General features: G+C 48.1%; 5 protein-coding genes across 5 annotated transcripts; 2 read left to right on the top strand and 3 right to left on the bottom strand.

The window, feature by feature from the left end:
* Nucleotides 1-49: 49 nt before the first annotated feature.
* Nucleotides 50-7,469, bottom strand: EYB26_002838 (uncharacterized protein; the record flags this gene model as incomplete). The annotated part of the gene is made up of 6 exons (XM_054262143.1): nucleotides 50-2,060; nucleotides 2,114-3,276; nucleotides 3,333-6,239; nucleotides 6,294-6,404; nucleotides 6,452-7,281; nucleotides 7,346-7,469. The coding sequence occupies 6 exons, from the start codon at nucleotides 7,467-7,469 to the stop codon at nucleotides 50-52; spliced, it is 7,146 nt and encodes a 2,381-aa protein (XP_054118118.1).
* Nucleotides 7,470-9,435: 1,966 nt separating this feature from the next.
* EYB26_002837 (uncharacterized protein) lies at nucleotides 9,436-10,329 on the bottom strand (the record flags this gene model as incomplete). The annotated part of the gene is made up of 1 exon (XM_054262142.1): nucleotides 9,436-10,329. The coding sequence occupies one exon, from the start codon at nucleotides 10,327-10,329 to the stop codon at nucleotides 9,436-9,438; it is 894 nt and encodes a 297-aa protein (XP_054118117.1).
* A 901-nt stretch (nucleotides 10,330-11,230) lies between these two features.
* On the top strand, nucleotides 11,231-11,976 carry EYB26_002836 (uncharacterized protein; the record flags this gene model as incomplete). Its single annotated transcript, XM_054262141.1, has 4 exons — nucleotides 11,231-11,284; nucleotides 11,337-11,378; nucleotides 11,429-11,627; nucleotides 11,684-11,976. The coding sequence occupies 4 exons, from the start codon at nucleotides 11,231-11,233 to the stop codon at nucleotides 11,974-11,976; spliced, it is 588 nt and encodes a 195-aa protein (XP_054118116.1).
* Nucleotides 11,977-12,417: 441 nt separating this feature from the next.
* Nucleotides 12,418-14,070, bottom strand: EYB26_002835 (uncharacterized protein; the record flags this gene model as incomplete). Its single annotated transcript, XM_054262140.1, has 2 exons — nucleotides 12,418-13,937; nucleotides 13,992-14,070. The coding sequence occupies 2 exons, from the start codon at nucleotides 14,068-14,070 to the stop codon at nucleotides 12,418-12,420; spliced, it is 1,599 nt and encodes a 532-aa protein (XP_054118115.1).
* Nucleotides 14,071-14,730: 660 nt separating this feature from the next.
* Nucleotides 14,731-18,668, top strand: EYB26_002834 (uncharacterized protein; the record flags this gene model as incomplete). Its single annotated transcript, XM_054262139.1, has 3 exons — nucleotides 14,731-14,958; nucleotides 15,010-18,260; nucleotides 18,317-18,668. 3 exons carry the CDS (start codon nucleotides 14,731-14,733, stop codon nucleotides 18,666-18,668), a joined length of 3,831 nt encoding a protein of 1,276 aa, XP_054118114.1.
* Between the last annotated feature and the right edge of the window lie 304 nt (nucleotides 18,669-18,972).

Genomic DNA, 18,972 nt, shown 5'->3' with positions numbered 1-18,972 from the left:
TTGTATTTGAAATACTATGTATGCTGTATTAATTATCTACAAGTTTTAATCACGCTGCAATAGCCTTACTGCGGAAAGCAATATCCTGCGAAAGCTTGCTGATCGGACTGGCTGACATGACCTCCAACAGCGAGATATCCGACTTGATCTCCCTGAACACCCAGTTACGCATCTCCACTGCTGCCAGCGAATCCACACCATAGTGATACAGTGGCTTACTGGCGTCAATTTCTGACGGCGATGTCTGCAGGAATTTCGCCACCCGGTTGATAAGGGCCTCCTGAACCAAGGGCACGGCCTCTTCGTGAGATGCGAGGCCGGAGATTTGCGTCTCAATCGAGACCTCGCCTCCAGCACCCTCCTCGCCCTGCTCGCCTGCCAGGCTCAGGGTGGAAAACCGAGCGTCATCAAAGAAGTAAGGTCGCGAAATACCGGCAGCTTGCACTGTTTTCCCTGTTGGCATACCAGTGATGATCTGGGCTGGAGTAGATAAGCCGGAGACTTCGTCAACAATGACCTTCTTAATCATTGCATGGAATGTCACGTCGCTGATCGCGAATGGTTCAAAGTCCTTTAGATTAGCCGTTGTTCCTTGCTCAGCCAGAACTCCCGAATCGCGCATGACTCCCAGGTCAATGGTCACTGCCTTGAGTCCTTGGCTGCGACGGTAATACGCCAGAGCATCTTCGTATGCTCCCGCAGCTGCGTAATTGCCTTGGCCTTGGTTACCGAATACACCAGCAAATGAACTTAGGGTAATGAAAAAGTCCATATCATTTGGCAGAAATTGGTGGAGGTTCCATGTGCCTTGCACCTTGGGCCTCGTGGACTCGATCCACTGCTGGTAAGACATTTGCTCAAAGAGCACATCGCGGAGTACCATTGCTCCCTGAATGACACCTTTGATGGGAGGAAGATTTTCTTCGATATGCTCAACGGCGTCTTTAACAGCTGACGGACTAGAAACATCGCACTGGTACACCTGAACTCGTGTACCGAGCTGCTCAAGTTCAGCTACACAGGCTTTAGCCGCTGCTGAAGCAACACCGGACCGGGAGAAGACTGCCAGATGCCGTGCGCCACTCGCAGCAAACATGCGTAATAAACTGCGTCCAAGTCCTCCAAATCCACCGATAAGGACATATGTCGCATCAGGATTGAGTCGTAGTGCGTCGTCTGCACGTCGGAGCATAGGTACGACGTCCTCAGGGCTGTAAGAGAGGACTAGCTTGCCTTGATGGCGACCGGCCTGCATCAGACGGAATGCGCTCTCCATCTGAGACACTGGATAAGCAGTCACTGGAGCTACAGGCTTTAGGAAACCCTGCTCTAGAAGCCCGAAGACACCTAGTCCAATCTCCTCAATGAGTTTTGGGTTAATGGTGGCAATGTTCTCCAGATTAAAGAAGCAGAAGGTAGCGTGTTTCTTAAAGGGTAACATATCCAAGCCTGTATTGCTAAGGATATCTTTCATTCCAATCTCCACGAAGACACCGAATGGTGCGAGGCAGTACCACGTCTGTCTCAACATCTCACCCGACAAGGAGTTAAGCACACAGTCAACACCCCGGCCCTTAGTCATTCGCAGCAAACCCTTGACGAAGCTGATGTCTCGCGAGTTGAAGATGTGGTCATTTTGGATCCCGTACAGGTCTTTGATGAGCGTTCTCTTTGCATCAGATCCAACGGTAGCAAAGACCTCTGCACCAAAATGCTGAGCAATTTGAATGGCAGCCTGTCCAACACCACCCGCAGCAGCATGGATCAAAACGGTCTGTCCTTTTCGGATACGGGCTAGGTTGACCAAAGCGTGGTATGCGGTATAATGCACCATGGGTAGAGTGGCACCTTCTTCGAAGGAGAGATGTTCCGGAATGCGTTGGCATTGCACAACAGGAACGCGAATCAGAGGCTTATGAGCAGCGTGGGCCAGGCAGCAGACTCTATCACCAATCTGGAAGCGAGTCACATCCTTTCCAATTTTACGGACTACGCCGCTGGCTTCTAGTCCGACCGATTCATCGGGAATCTGGCCCATCGCAGTCATCACATCACGGAAGCTGGAAACTAGGTCAGTATATTTGAAGATATGGAAAGGAATTTAGATACTTACTTGACACCACTAGCACGAACTTCAATCTCGACCTCGCCATCGGCAATGGGGCCTTCCAGACTCTCATCCAACTCAAAGCACAAAGAATCAAGCAGGCCAGGGTTTTGAACAACCAATTTCTGAGGACGCACTGTCTGAGATAGAGGTGTGAGAACCTTCTCTCCTCTTTGAAGCCCGTCGATGGCGCCGCTCAAACCATGATCTTCAAGAAGACGGCTGACTTGAAGTATACCATTTTCAATTCGTAGCTCGTTGTCGCGAATAGGTGATGTAATCACCTTGACAATAGACGAAGCCAAATTCTCATAAGATCCAAACGAGCCTGGGGGTGCCTGCAAGGTAGAAAGCTGTAAACCAGCAATCTCATTGCGAGCCGTTCGTGCAAGGCCGGCAATTAAAGATGCTGCAGGACCGTCGACGCCAACAAACCATACAAGGCTAGACGTCTCTAGAAGAATACTCTTCAAGCTTTCAAATCCAGACTCAGATAGGTCTTCTAAGAAAGAGGACTCCACTTCGATAAGCGAGATGCAGCGCTTACCCTTCAGCTCTGCCAATGGTGCTTGTAAGGTGATGCGCTTTGAGGGGATAGAGGCAGCATCTAGCTGCGCGGTAACTTGTGTTGCGACGGCATCTGCAGTTGGCGAAGGAACAGCTGGTTCCAGAATGATAATTTCGTCTGTAACTATTCCGTTACCGTTGGTGACAGGCACCGATGCAACAGTGAGATTTGTTTGCCCAGCTGCAGTGCTGAAGTCAAGATGAAAACCATGCTTTAACAAGACAGAATCTCGGTCAACAGATCCAGTGGGTAAATTATCAACAAAGAGAACCTTTGCTCCTGGCTTAACAATGCTGCCGAATCGCTCAAGGATGGTATTAAGATCAGTAGAGTCTCCTGGGGTAAAATCGGACATTGCAATGTCAAAGCCGCTGCCCGATAATTCTTTCTTCTCGTCAAGCAATGTGAACTGTGGACTGAGACCTGAATCTTTGAGGTTGCCCTCGGCTTCCTTCAGCCATTCCCCGTCGGCACTTGCCAGCATGTAGTTGAGAGGAGAGCCAATATGGCTTGCAGAAATGCCAGACAGCAATGGTAGGCCAGTCTGACCAAACTCCACGACTGAGCTCTCCGGCTTTGTTTGGGCAATCAATTTTATGATCTGAAATATGAGTCAATTTAGGATTTCAGAATTAAGCGGGGTCGTCTTTCACTTACCTGGTGAATCATTGAGCGAGACTTGATCTTCTCTGACTCTCCATCATACACTGTTGATAGACCAGAGGTATTTGAATTAGCAGCCAGGTCTTCCACAACCTTCTGAAGTTGTTCGGAAGACAGCAGCTCAATTGCCGGTAGCCAGGTATTGCTGGTACACAAATTCACAGCATCGGCGGCAGCATCAGTCATCTCAACGCTGCCAGCGACATCGGCACAGCAGAAGCCGGTGATAGAGACTGAATGATTTCGCAGACTGCTGTCGAACATGTGCACATCTGACATAATCTCTTTGAATCCATGCTTGGACGCCGTGGCGAACCCATGGAATACTGACTTCTCTGCGATGTCAATGTCGGCAGCAATGGTAATCTGGTCGATTGATTTGGGAACCATTGCACCCTTGAGCACTCCACTTGGTCCCTTCAAAGCTGCAAAGACAGCGTGGAACATTGCGTCGAGCGTGGTAGGATGGATGATATATGGGCGCTTGACCGAGGCCGGAGGAACCACAGTTGACCCATGAACAGCGACCTCCACAGTGCAGCAAGAAACTCCGTTGCCCAGACGGATTTCCGTCACTAGGCTAAAGGTAGGTCCGTAGTTTAGTCCGAGTGAGGCGAGGTCCTCGTAGAACTTGGCGGGTTCCTCCTGAGTGATACAAGAGGACTTGATATCAGCGTACTGCTCTGTAGCTGCGATGGCTGCAATTTCATTCTCGATGCTCATAGCCGACCCTTCATCTGACTTGTACTCCACAAGCATCAACCCGGCACAGTTCTGTCTTAGCTCCTGGCCAGCAGCACAAGTACTGATGGAGAATTCCCACCACGAGAATGCCTTGTCTCTGGTCCCATTCGCGTGAGGACGCATATGAAGCATGATCTCAACATCTGCGTCATCTGTCACCGTGGCGGCGGCCCCAATCTGGATATCTCGTAGCTTGAACGCTGAGATTTCCCGGCTTTTGTCGGCGAGTTGTCGGGCACCTTCAATTGCCATAGCAATGTATCCTGCCGCCGGGTACAGGACAAGATTCTGGATGCGATGGTCGCGGATCCAAGGTTCTTCTGAAATGCGGAGGAGGCCTTTCCAGTCACGCTCATTCTCGCTCATGCGAGGCAATGGCGCTCCAACGAGACTGTAGCGCGGATGCTCCCTAAACCGGTACTCGCGGTTGACGCGTGGTTCAGCCCAGAAGGTTCGGGTGTGGTTCCAGGCGTATGCAGGGAGGTCATGCAGTGGTGTCAGGGTAGATCCAGAAGCATGATACTGATTGACCTCCTTAATCTCTACCGGAACACCTCGAAGAGAGAGTGTACCGATACATCCGAGTGCAGTTTGCACAGCTGACTTGCCTCGTGACAGAATGGATTGGTACTCGACGTCTTTTACTTCAATCTCCCTGAGGATCTGCTTAACAGGCCCTCCGAGTGCAGAGTGTGGCCCAATTTCAACTAGGATATCGACGGCAGCTGTCTTCACTTGCTCTCCGGACTCGTCAATCGGTAGAACAAGGCTACCCAGCGCATCAGAGAATCGGACAGGATTGGTCAAGTTTCGGACCCAGTACATCGGGCCAAGTTCATCAGCTTCGACAAGGTCTCCTGACACACTAGAGTGCATTGTCCGTTCCGGATGGCTCTCTGCGGTATTGATGCCACTGATGGCCTCAAGGTATTGAGCAGCAATTGTCTGCATGTGGCTAGAGTGATAGGCAACACCGACTTTAAGCTTTCGTTCAAACACGCCATCCTGCCGTAAGAGCTCCTGGAGCTCATCGACTCCGGTTGTGTCACCTGAGACAGTGACGCTTGAGGGAGAGTTCACACAGGCAACAGTAACGGAACCTTTCGAAACGCGAGCAATATATTGTTCGGCATCTCCTTCTGACAACCCAACTGCAATCATCGAGCCCTTGAGATTGGGGTTTAATGTAGGAATTTGAGAGGAGAGTACACCTCTCCAATAGGCAGCCGACCACGCATCTTCACGAGTCAATGCCCCTAAGCAATATGCTGCTCCGATCTCACCACTCGAGTGACCCGCGACTGCAACAGGGGTAATTCCCCAGGAAGACAAAAGCTCAACAATGGCTACCTGAAGGACTGTACACAAGGCTTGGCTAAATTCTGGTAAATTGATGCGAGAGTCGCCTTCTTCGCGTTCCATCTCCTCAATCACCGACCAAGGGCAGTTCAACTCATTCTTGAAAAATGCCTCGGCACTCTCAAGGGACGACTGAAAGATATCGTATTGACGCAGCTCCATACCCATTCGCGCCCACTGTGCTCCCTGGCCTGTAAAAACAAAACCAAGACGAGGGCCGTCTTTCGAACGACCAGATGGTGGTACAGACGCGCGGAGCTCTTCAACCAGCTGCTCTATATTGGCTGCAATGGCAAATGACTTCCATGGTAGTGCAGACCGACGCTCACTCAAAGTATAAGCGAGGCGATTCAAGTATACATCCTGTTTCATGGAGGGGATGTTGGCCACTTGTGACTGTATGAACTTGGCCAAAGACTCCCTCTGGCGCGCTAAACCATCTTGGTCATGGGAGCTGATGGCAAACAGTCGAGGTCCATTAGTGGCTCTTTCGGATCCTGGTTTAATTCCTTGGATACCAGTGAGTTGGTATCCTCTCTCACGCAAATAATGCTCAGCACCATCCAATACTGCATGGGCATTGGTACCTCCAGCACCAAACGAGTTTACACTCATCCGCCTGACACCGTCACTCGGCCATGGAGTGAGAGCAGTTGGAACTTGGACCCTCCATTTCTCGAACTGGATCTTTGGGTTTGGAGTATTAAAGAGAATATTTGGTGGAATGAGGCCGTTCTCCAGAGCCAGAACTCCTTTGATAACACCTGCAATTCCAGCACTTGCTTCGACGTGGCCGATCTATGATTCTTAGTCAGTCGTGTGTAGCAGAAAAGTTAGATCGATGGACCTTACATTCGGCTTGACAGACCCGACGAGGATCTTTTTATCTGCTGCAAGGGCAGCTCCGATGGTGAGTGATACGGCTTCCAGTTCGGTAGGGTCGCCGGCTTGCGTTCCTGTGCCCTATATCTATGTCAGTAATGGAAATGGAGATGGCTCGGAATACTTACGTGGGCCTCGAAATACTGAGTGTCTCCTAAATCTAAACCGGCGGAGGCGTACGTGGAGCGAATGAGCTCGGCTTGAGCAACCGCGTTAGGCAGTGTAATGCCCTTGGTCTTGCCGTCTTGATTCACACCAGTGCCGCGAACGATAGCCCTAATATTATCTCCATCTCGGATTGCATCTTCCACACGTTTAAGTACAACAACGCCACATCCTTCACCACGACCATATCCGTCTCCACTGGCATCAAAGGTTTTGGATCGACCTTCTTGACTCAGAAACCCTTGATTGGACAGATACATGAAAAAGTCAGGATTTAGGTGCACACTAACACCACCTGCAATCGCCATCGTCGACTCCCGTGTCCTCAAGCTCTGGCAGGCAAGATGGAACGCCACCAAACTAGACGAGCATGCTGTGTTCAGTGTAAAGCTCGGTCCCTTCATGTTAAAGAACCACGAGACACGATTGGAGATGAACTCTGAGCCGACACCAGTACCGGTATACATGGGCGCAGCCTCCGCATCCCGTGTCATCGCCTCTCTCCAATCACTTGTAAATCCACCCATGTAGCAACCGGTCTGGCTATTGGAGAGTTTATCAATGGGAACACCAGCGTTCTCGAAAGCTTCGTAGGAAACCTCGAGCGTAAGACGCTGCTGAGGGTCCATTGATGATGCTTCATTTTGGCTAATGTTGAAAAAGGCTGCGTCAAAGGCTGCCAAGTCTTGTTCAAGGAAGTGGCCACCGCCGGCTACACTGGTTCCCAGTCGTCCACGCTTGGAGTGGTGGAAGGCGTCGACATTCCATCTTTTTGAGGCGGATGAGTAGGCAGCTAGAGAATGGTGACATCAGCTAGGCTGTCGCCATATATGCAGGACTTTCCAGAGGGTGCATACATCGTCCTTTGCGTAGAAGATCCCAGAATTCTTGAGGCCCGGAGGCTTCTCCAGGGAAACGACAGGCAAGACCGATGACGGCAATGTCATCACCTGTCGGTTCTGGACTGATCATAAGCGGCATCTTGAATAAAGAATCTTAAAAAGGCGGATATATTCGTACAACTAAAGAAAATAAAAGCCTGGGGTATATAAAGTGACAACAGATATGGGTATATGCTGTTGTCCTATAAGCTGTGGTCCATCCAAACAACCTCTGGGCTTCTCCGTTTATTTAAGACTTCCCAAAGATGAGGAATAGTTACAGCGTCAGATCTTTATTGACGAATGGGTCTTTGAGTGACTCTTTTCCTCGCGACCCTGGCCATGCCTTCCTTCGTCTGTTCGTGCAGTCCACCACATGGATGACCGACGACGCCCACCTCGTTGAAACAAACTAAATTAATCTTAGCTCAGCTATGGAGCTGAACCGTATCGAGTTGAACTTTTGCTATCGAGAGCATCCACAATTCCATTTCAACCCAGCCCGGCGCTGTTTACAGCAAATCAGTCGTCGTTATCTAGAACACGTAGTCAACAACGGACTATCAGATGCTTCAACTCGAAGATAAGCCGAAGTTGACAAACTCAGACGAGTTAGATCTGAACTCAAATAGACCCAAATAAGAGCTAATGTAGGGTCGGAATATTTCAATAGCGTATTCGGGCTGAATGTAACCATAAGCTTAAATGCTAAAATGAAATCCAGATACACCGAGGCCAAGAAATCACATAAAATACATTGCGTACTCCGTCATCCATATCTTTATGCACATGGCAAGCCTTCGAAGGTTCCTCGAACAACCGCCTGTAAAAAGCTCGGGCATGGATTTCCACAGTTATAAACCCTTTCAAGCCTTAGTAGGCTTTACTACTACCGGTAACTAACCAATTAGGCAATATGGATAGGGCAGTAAGGAAACCCTTTATATGATCGAGCCAATATTATCATATGGAATGCACAGTCGACGGCCTATAATAGCATGATCTTATAATTAGGGCTCTGTGAGATGTCCAGTTAGAGTATACTACATACGTACTAGGTACCCGTCACTCCGACTCGCATCGCTTGCCCCCACTGGGGTCGGAAGTGGGCCCAGGCTCAAGGGCCACCCGGCGGTCGATGTCAAAATTGTATGAGATCGGTAACAAAGTTGAGTCTTGACATTAATACAATCTCTATTAACACCCCTCAAATGGTCTAGAATGGTCTAAAAACTGGTGTCTCTGTTCTTTATTATAAGATGCATATCATATTATCAAATAAAGTCAAAATCATAGGGATATTCTAGTTTAAATATCATGACAAAGTTCCCGCTAAGAAATTTTTGGATTCTCTGTATGGGTAGCCCGGTAAAATTTAGATTAGTAGTACGGAGTATTCAAGCATGTAATACTTATTTTCGGGGACTTAAAAAATTCTCGTATGCTCTGTAATGCACTATTGTCTACTACTAGGATAAAGAAGCCGGTATTGAATTTTTAGATCAGTATATCTTGACTATTTTAGGGGTATTAATCAACATTGTAACTAACTGACCACCAAATAAGCCATAATTGTAGTGCATGTCAGCCTTGTTAGCGATCCCCATTTCTATACAGTTTGGCCTTGGCAACTCATCCGGTTGGACGGAGTGACTCCGAACCGCCCGGTGGGAACAAGCGACGGATGTCTAAGGATTTAGCATATTACCGGAAGATAATCGTAAACGCTAGTCCCGGTACCGTCATGTTAGCGTCAGTAATAACCGCTAGTCTTTTGCAATACCATTGAATGCTCTTTGTTTTTATCTCATACCATTATTACTTCATAGTAAACCACTCAATAAATACACTCAAAAGCCTCGCCGCGACTACGCCCGCCCCCTGTCTGCTATAGTCAAAACGCACCACGTAAGATCCTATCCACTCGGACAGTCTAACAACCGTCCCAGCGTGCCTTCACCTTCGCCCGGCACCACAACACAGCAACCAACCACTCTACCCATGCATGCTTTCCCAAATATCACTCGCCCAACAATGTTTTCGGCCGCAAGAATTTTCTGAAAGCCTCACTTTCTGCTGATCTCCCCCAACTCGAGTGGCTGAGTCTCTAACCCACCAGAAGACAACGGCTCCAATTTCTCAGGGGCAGGAAGCCAATCAACAACATTGAAGACGGCAACAGCGAGGAACATCATTGCACCATCAAGTGCGATAAAGTACCCCTCGTGGATAAAGAGACTGCCGGTAAACCCCTGTGTCATCTGAACTGCGCGGAAGATGTTTCGGATGTAGATGACGACCAAGCTAAAGATAATTGCGGTAATCATGTAGTTATCCATGCGTCGGACCCCATTAATCGACAGTGCACCATACATCCGGTTGATAAAGACCCCAAAACAGGCAACAAACACGGTCATAGCGACAATCTGGAATATCATACCACCTGCAACGACGTCTGAGCCATGCTTGGCACTGCCACCGGGATTGGTGAGTTGGGACGACGCGATGCCAGCACCAGCGGCCTGGATAAGCAATGACACCACATCAGCGGTAATAAATGTCCAGAGATAAGTCTTGGGCTTGAGTAGGGAGTACCGTTCTCCGTAGTGGCGGATCAGCTCGCCAAGGAAGAGATAGATAGCAGCTGTGAAGAAGACGGGCCCAATGACAAGCAAGGTGACTTGTGTCTTGAAGGATGAGTCGTTGTAAGGACACTTGGAAGACCAAATACGAGCAGCCCAACCAACCAGCTCGATGATTGCACCGATAGCGAGAAGGAGTGAAGGAATGACTCTGACCATCCAGAATCGGGTCAAGTGTCCAGCCGCAGAGAGCAAAAAGAGAACTGTAAACACGGCTCCGGCAGCCAGCGAGGGTACATAGTGATAGATGTTCAAGACATCATCTCTCCAAGCTTGACATCCATTTTGCAGGGACTCGAGAGTTGGTGTAGACGACATGATGGTGGAGAGGGGTTTTTTTTTTCTTGCTCAGAAAGGTGTTTACTAGAGGTAGGAACGAATTCACGGCAGGAAGAGTAACATCCAGAACTTAGAGAAAAGTCGGGGTTATGATTATACAAAAGCTGACAGCAAACACTTTAGAATAGGGTCATGGGAAGTACTGTGGAATGGAAATTTGTGATCCCCCTGCGCCGTAGACACCAATAATCGACAAGGCTAAGCAACCTGATTACGTATGATGTCCAGCTAATAAACGCTATTTAGATTCGAGTCATATCTGATCACCCCTAGACAGCCGAGTGGTGCTTTAGAAACAACGCTATGCCATGGGCGACAGTCAGACCAGACGCCATTGTTTCTTGTAATGGCTGTATTGTAATAAACTGGGTCCGGACAATCTCATGCAATAGCCCCATTGGTATTAGTTAATGTATTTTGAGCTAATTTAAGCATGTCTTGAACGACAAGGGTGCCGGAAAGTATATTGTTATGATCCTCTTGTCAAATCTAATCTATTGTACTGTTCAATACGGTATCCCTAGTAAGTACTGTATCAACCTAGAAAAAGAAAAAAAAAAAAAAAAAGATAAGATGTGTGTCGTATATCGGGCGAAAGGACGGTTCTGGATGTACTAGTTCCAGACCAACGCCAGTAAGCTAGATTAACCATTATCCCAGTCTCTAGTGAGGCGCTCGCTGTTTGTTAATCTGAAGCTGATGACCAAACTTTGAGCATATCGATCGCCTGAGCTGAACACTCTACTACAGAGTATGTCCTATCATTTATATAACGGCTGTAATCGAAAGCTCTATAACGAAATTAAATTGACATAAAGACAAACTACTAGGAGCATCTTGCGTGCTCTTTCTATCTTATCTCTTTCAAGTTTAGAAAGTCATGGCAGTCCCAGAAGGAATGACCCTAAAGACCCTAGCCGGCCAATTTGTTCCCGTATGTCGACGTACCATTTACGCCGTGGGCAAGCCAAGTTAACACCGTGCAGAACAAGGCCTTATCGGACGACGCCGATGGTTCGCTCGCTTTGGTATGCATGCTGACCCTCGTATTCAGTTGACACTGCTGACTCTCTCGTAGCAAGGAGTTCCCTGGCTAATGCGCAAAGGCATTTCCCTAGCGAGCCCTAAATTTACTATCTCACATTCTGCTGAAGATGATGGAACCCCCGTTGTCAATATTCAAGTCAATGGGGTGGGTGGAAGTGGAGTTACTGAGAAACGGTACTTGAATTGGGAACCAGTTTCTGGGAAGAATCCCCTGTACGGGAAGACTGAAAGTAAATATTACACTCTCTCATCTGGTGCGCCTATCTTGCTGATTGGTTTTCTTTAGCTCGGTCACGTCTCTATACCTCCTCGTTGGAGCGTTCAGATTCACATACGGATGAGGACTACGCCTTTCTGAACGGAGAAGCCAGTAAGGATGGTTCCGCCAGCTGCTGGGCCGAGGATGCCGATGGCCATCATCTACAATGTGTAATTGCCAACGCCGAGGCTGGCTGGACAATGGAACAGACTTGGGGTTTTGAGAATATTGATGGAAAGCGGTATCATACTCGGCGATCGGTGGTGAGGAAAGGGGAGCAGGTCGAAAGAGGAAGATTGGTTTATAATTATAGCTCGTAGTTAGCCCATCCTCATGGTATTTCAACATACCACAAATTATATCAAATTCAACAGAATTATATAAGATCTAGATAAGATTCACATTGACATTTCGTGGCTGAGAAGACCTTTGAATCAAACTCCATTGTATTATCAGCATACCTACATATGTATCTAGATAGGTAGTTAGGTGATTGCACACGTGCATCATAAGTAATGTTGATATCAATTGATATAATCTGGCTCCGGAACACCAGACCTCAAATTCTTAGACATCAATTGAAGTGCCCCAAATAAAGAGGAATCAAGCTATAGAAGCATATACCAAAGAGTACAAGCAGGAGGGAACTTTAAATCTACTTATTCGTTACGGCAAGGAAAAGAAAAATGAAGAGATGCGGAACACCTGCATTCGCCAGGAGTAAGGTCATAAATTCTAGATAGGTACATCATCAATCAGTACTACAGCCAGTTCTTGCTCACCCATCGCACCACACCAACTGGAACAGCTAAGAGGGCTATATATACAAGATAAAGATCAAGATTGTTTGCCTTGACCCACGACATGCGGCAGTCAGGGGTTTGCAGATGCATCGGGCGACGAGCCACATCTTTACCGACTTTATCAGAGGATAAAAGTTCCGCATCGTACATGACCTCTTCAATTCTATCAGCAGCAACATGTTTTCGCCGACTGTTCGCCGAAGCAATTCGTTGCAGGCGCAGGACATTTTGAGAGAATGAGCCCCCTTCATCGCGAACCAGGGTTTGGATATTTGTCGCTAATTCTTCGGCCACGAATTTTCTTCTGTCCATATTGATACCAACACCAGCAGCTTCCAGACGCTTTCCATTTGCCAGTTGATCCCCGTACACGGGCATGGCTACCACAGGCACACCATGGAAGACAGCCTCCATTGTGGATGACGCGCCACAGTGCGAGAGGTAAAGGCAAACGCTTGGATGATCAAGGATCGCGCGCTGGGGAACCCACCCCATAATTTTAAACCTCTCATCTTTGTTGTCCAGGACAGCATAATAATCCACCCTGTCCTCGCCAATTGAGCCCCTGTCAGATTCTAGTTCCTTCAAGACGGAGGCACGATCCTTCCATGCCCAAACAACTCCGTCGATATCGCCTGATTCGAGGGCTTGGGTCAGGCCCTTTATCAAACGACGGACACGCCACCCTGGAAGTTCAACGTGGGAACCGAATGCCACGTATATCACCTTTTTGTGGACTTGTAGGAAGTGCAACAGTTCAGGAGCTGTATCTAACGGCTGGAAAGTATCAGCCAAAACTGGACCGATGGGTATCATAAGCGGGGGAAGATCCTTTGGAACTTCAAGGCCGAAGAATGAGTTGACGAGGACCAAGTAGTCTGGCTTTTGTTGTGGTGGACGAGGACCGAGTCCCATTTCTCGACGCATCTTCCTTTGAAACAGAATATAGTCTTTCATAGCAAAGATCAGCTGCAGAACGTGATATTCCTCGCGGAGTCGATCCCACAGACTAGCATGCTCACTGCTCAGATGTTTGAGCTGTGCGCCAGGCATACCAGGGATATACTTCCGAGGCACCATTTGAATCGGCATTTGCGGGTAGTGAACTGCGAGAGGAATCCGAAATTCATTCATGATGTCAATACATGCGTCGGCAAGAAGGTCTGCCAGGATAAAATCAGGGCGATGAGCCGGGTTGGAGACAAGGGCCTTGAGATTTCGATAGGTCTCCGGCCACCAACTGTGAAACTTCATTAGGGCACGAAACGTGCCTTTACGACCCTCCGCAGTCGAGGCATCGGACTCATCAAACAGTCGATAGAGGGCTTTGTCCTCTTCAACTGTCATGTTCCGACCAACGACGTGAATCTTCGACACGAAGGCATGAGGAGTTGCAAGGCCTTGGTGTCCATCGAGACAGGCAAACTCGATGATATGACCGCGGGCATGGAGAATTCGACAAATCTCAAGAATGGGCGCTATGCATTAGGGTTAATTGGGGCTTAGATAGAGAGCAGAAAAGAAGATTGTACCAGCACAAGTGTACCTCCCAACTGTCACTACTGCCAGAATGCTCCGGGAGGGAGCTCTCTCCGCCGCCAAAATGGTCATGTTTGTTTACGTACGTATAGAAATTGCCAACACCTCGCCGATCTGATATGCGATGATGCCTGGTGACAAATGACAATTTCATCAGTATATACTTCGGGAGACGGCATGGGGGCCATATGGCGTAGCTGGGCAGCCCCCATGGTGGATCTGACTTCAAGTATCGTGTCATCTTTGATAAACATTGAATAGCTTTATCTCCCCAACCTCGTGAGGTATTTTTGGCCAAAGAGCGTCTGAAACTATTTTGAAATTTACATAGCACGTTTCCCGGTATGTAATACGTATCGAACCAAACTAGTGGTATTTTACCCCTATACCACTAGTGCTCTTCCTAGTGTAATTTACCACGTTTTAACCTTTTCGAGATCTTTATTGCGACCCTTGTGCGTAAATGTCGGATGTGGACCGACCAACATAGACTTCACGGCCCCGAGAACGTGCAATCTGCTTGACCCGAATCGCTCAGCTATTGGGTCGGCTTGTAGAGTAAGTCGGCACTAATTGGCCCCGACTTTCCCGTCTCTATCGGCAGCTGGAGCCGACTACCCTGATTCTGAAGGTTCCCATGGCCCCTGGTAGTCTGCATCAGAGAGGACGATTGTTGAGACTAAAAATGTCAAGGAGACCTTGTTGATATGACACTCCAGCACTACAGGCGATATGGAGTCTCAGGTTTATGCAGATGGACCTTCGGAGGATGCCACTGTCTCTACGGATGAGGAAAACGTCCAGAACAAAAATCACATCTTGTCGCAGCAGGTAGATTCTCCAGAGGTTCACATTGGGTTCCTTAGTCTTTATCGATATGCAACGATATCCGACAAACTACTGCTTCTGCTTAGCGTGGCATGCTGTGTGATTGCTGGGGCTGCGGTCCCAGGAATGACTGTAAGTCAACATCTCTGCCTGCAATGATGATCAATTCTAACGCCGCTGTAGATTGTTCTCGGTGGTCTAACGGAGAAAATAAGAGACTTTGTTGTCGGTGGTGTCTCAGTACAGGAATTCAAAGATGATATATCTCGCTACTCTCTTTACTTCGTATACGTTGGCATTGGAGAATTCGTCACCGTATTAATCGGCACAGCGGGCTTCGTTTACGTCGGCGAACGTGTCACTGGCAAGACTCGCGAACGGTATATGCAAGCCATATTACGCCAGAATATAGGATTTTTTGACAAGCTTGGCCCAGGGGAAATCGCTAATCGAATCACCGTCGATACTCATCTAATGCAAACAGCTGTATCTGAAAAGGTTGGCACTGCATTAACTTCAGTTGGAACATTTATCACCGCACTGGTGATCTCTTTAGGATATTCTTGGCGATTAGCCCTGATCTCATTTTCGTCGGTGGTTGCCATAGTGCTGCTGATGGGAACTGTCAGTCGGTTCATTGTCATATTCAACCAGCGAGCGCAGAAGGAATTCGACCTTGCCGTTAGTTTGGCAGAAGAGGCAATAGGCTACATCAGAATAGTCTCATCACTGAATGCTCGAGACCAGCTGAGCGACCGGTTCGAAAATTATCTTGAACAGTCAGAGAAATGGGGACGCAAAGTCAAGACTCTCCTCGGAGTTTCGATTGGTGGATTGATCTGCATTGTAATGCTGAATATTGGACTTGATTGCTGGGAAGGATCGCGATTGTTGGTGGACTCGAAGATTACACAAGGTGATATTTTGACAATCACATTGTCAATCGTTATCGGAGCGTTCTCTCTGGGCTATGTAGCGCCCAACATACAGCATATCGCCGCTGGGATTGCGGCGGCTGCGAAAATCTTCGGGACCATCGATCGCGAATCGCCAATTGATCCACTCAAAGAGGGAGGAAATGTTTTGGAGTCCTTATCTGGCCAGATTGACTTCAATAATATCACGCATATCTACCCCTCTCGACCGGACACTGTGGCGTTGAAGAGTGTGTCATTGAATATCCGAGCAGGCCAAACGATTGCGCTCGTTGGACGATCAGGATCAGGAAAAAGTACGTTTATTAACATTCTTCAACGCTTCTATACACCTGTAGTCGGCAGCATAAGTGTGGATGGCCATGACATAGCCAAACTGGACCTGTCATGGTTAAGACAGCAGATGTCCCTTGTTGGTCAACAGCCAACCCTTTTCAGCACAACAATATTTGAAAATATTGCGCATGGTCTGATTGGAACTATCAATGAAAATGCATCTCGGGAGACCAAAGAGCAGCTGGTAATAGAGGCAGCCAAGATTGCCAATGCCCACTCTTTCATCCAGGCACTACCAGATGGATACGACACATGGGTAGGAGAAAGGGGATCTCAGCTCTCCGGAGGCCAAAAGCAACGCATTTCAATTGCTCGTGCTGTGATCAGAAATCCGAAAATCCTCCTTCTGGATGAGGCTACGTCAGCTTTAGATAGTAACTCCGAGCATCTAGTCCAGGAGGCGCTCGATAGAGCTGCAGAGGGTCGTACGACTATCATGGTCGCGCATAGGTTATCCACTGTTCGAGGAGCAGATCGAATCGTTGTACTTGATCAAGGACAGATTGTCGAGGAGGGAACTCATGAGGAACTTGTTGAGAAGCAAGGAGCTTACTTTCGTCTGTTTGAAGCGCAGCGAATCCGACAAGATATCGCAGATGATCAACATGCCCTCACATCCCCTGGATCATTCACTACTGACGATGTATCGGTATCTCGATTTGGTGTTGGAAGCGTTTCGGACGTTCATTTATTGTCTCTCAACCTCAACGAAAAGGGCGTCAAGACAACTGTGGAGCAAGCTGTCCATGATCCTCCAAGTCTCGGGTCCCTTGTCCGAATGGTAGCGATGCTTAATCGTCCGGAGGCAAAGATACTGGCGCTAGGATTGTGCTGCAGCGTCCTCGCTGGCGGAGGAACTCCAACTCATGTAGTATTCCTCGCGAAAAATGTCGAGGCCCTCGCAAAGCCACCGGCCCTCTACTCCGAGCTACGCAGCGATGTCAACTTTTGGTCAGTCCTTTACTTGGCACTCGGCCTAGGACTTTTGCTTATCCAAGGCACACAAGGATTTGCGCTGGGTTTCTGTTCCGAACGGCTTCTCCGACGTGCTCGATCGACAGCCTTTCAGTCCATTCTGAAGCAGAAGATGACATTCTTCGATCAGAAAGACAATTCAACTGGATCACTTGTTTCATTCTTGTCGATGCAAACAGTCAACCTAGTAGGTTTAAGTGGATCAACCCTTGGTACAATCCTGACTGGCGCAACGACAATGATCGCAGCCATCTGCGTTTCTATTGCTTTTGGTTGGAAGCTGGGTCTCGTATGTGTGGCAATGGCTCCCGTCCTCATTGCTTGTGGTTTCCTTCGATTTTACCTGCTGGCTCGGTATGAGTCGCAATCCAAACTCCTCTACGAAAGATCAGCCGGCTACGCCTGTGAGGCAGTTACGGATGTACGTACGGTAGCGGCGTTGACTCGAGAACGGGAGATTTGCGCCGAGTACTACCAACAAGTTCAAGGCATCATCGCAAAAAATCTGCCGTCCGTTGCCACAACTAGTATCCTATACGCCTGCTCACAATCTCTTTTCTTTGGTTGCACGGCTTTGAGCTTCTGGTATGGCGGAAACTTGATAGCAGACGGCAAGTACACTCTATTCGAATTATTTGTTTGTTTTATTGAGATTATGTTCGCGACTCAATCTGTTGGGACGATATTTTCCTTCGCTCCAGACATGGCACGCGCCAAAGAAGCAGCTGTCAATTTGAAGAATATTTACGAGCAAGAACCTGAAGCCTCCGAAGGAAATCCACTCGACTTGGACAAACTTCAGGGTAAAATCGTCTTTGAAAATGTGTCTTTTCGGTATCCTACTCGTCCAACAAAATATTCTCTACGGGACGTGAAGATTAGCATTGAACCAGGCCAGCACGTCGCGCTCGTAGGATCCAGTGGATCGGGGAAAAGTACCATCATTGCTCTCCTTGAACGATTTTACGAGGCAGAGCAAGGCTTGATTACGCTTGACGGAAAGGATATAAGGGACTGCAGCACATCACAATACCGTAGCGCTTTCGGTCTAGTTAGCCAGGAGCCTACAATGCTTCGTGGTACTATTCGTGAGAATATACTCCTAGGTCTGGATCAAGAGATTCCGGAAGAAAGCATTGTGACAGCATGCAAGGATGCAAATATCTATGAGTTTATTCAGTCTCTACCGTACGTCTATACCAAGCCCTATCTATCCATCGTCTAGCAACTAACAATTTTTACAGAGACGGAATGGCTACGACGGTTGGCACCAAGGGCGTTCTGCTCTCAGGTGGACAAAAGCAACGAATTGCTATCGCTCGAATCCTCATTCGTGATCCTAAAATACTCCTCCTCGACGAGGCTACCTCTGCCCTGGACTCTGAGTCGGCAACTGTGGTACAACAGGCTCTTGAGAAGTTGCGGCAAGGTCGAACCTGTATCAGCGTCGCTCATCAGCTGAGCGCTATTCAGGACGCAGATCAAATTTACGTTTTACACGACGGTACGGTTGTGGAAAGAGGAACGCATGAGGAGCTGATTCGTAGGCCAGGGATCTATAACGAACTGGCCAGATTGCAGGCTTTGGATGGATAATGGCCGAACATAGACTGATTTCTGGCGCCATAAATTAGTATATCGTTTTAAGCTAGCATTGTATATTTTAGTAATCTAATTGCTTTGAATTTCGTCACCTGAATGATGCAAGATATTGATCCCTGACTGCTGTATCCCCGCGTGCATATACGCAACCATGCAACACCAAGTGCTACATGGTAACTGGCAGCTTTCCATGCTGCAGTCATGCTTGGCATTATAGTAAATGCTATCTTCGCCCGCCGTGGAGACGATTCTTCCAATTTGTGCCAAGATAACTAGCTCACGCTTGTAGCTCAGGCTG

This window comes from Talaromyces marneffei, chromosome 2 (assembly GCF_009556855.1).
Source record: "Talaromyces marneffei chromosome 2, complete sequence".
NCBI classification, from domain to species: Eukaryota; Fungi; Ascomycota; class Eurotiomycetes; order Eurotiales; family Trichocomaceae; genus Talaromyces; species Talaromyces marneffei.
Note: the sequence above shows the minus strand (reverse complement) of the source record. Positions and strands in the feature narration are given on the sequence as shown.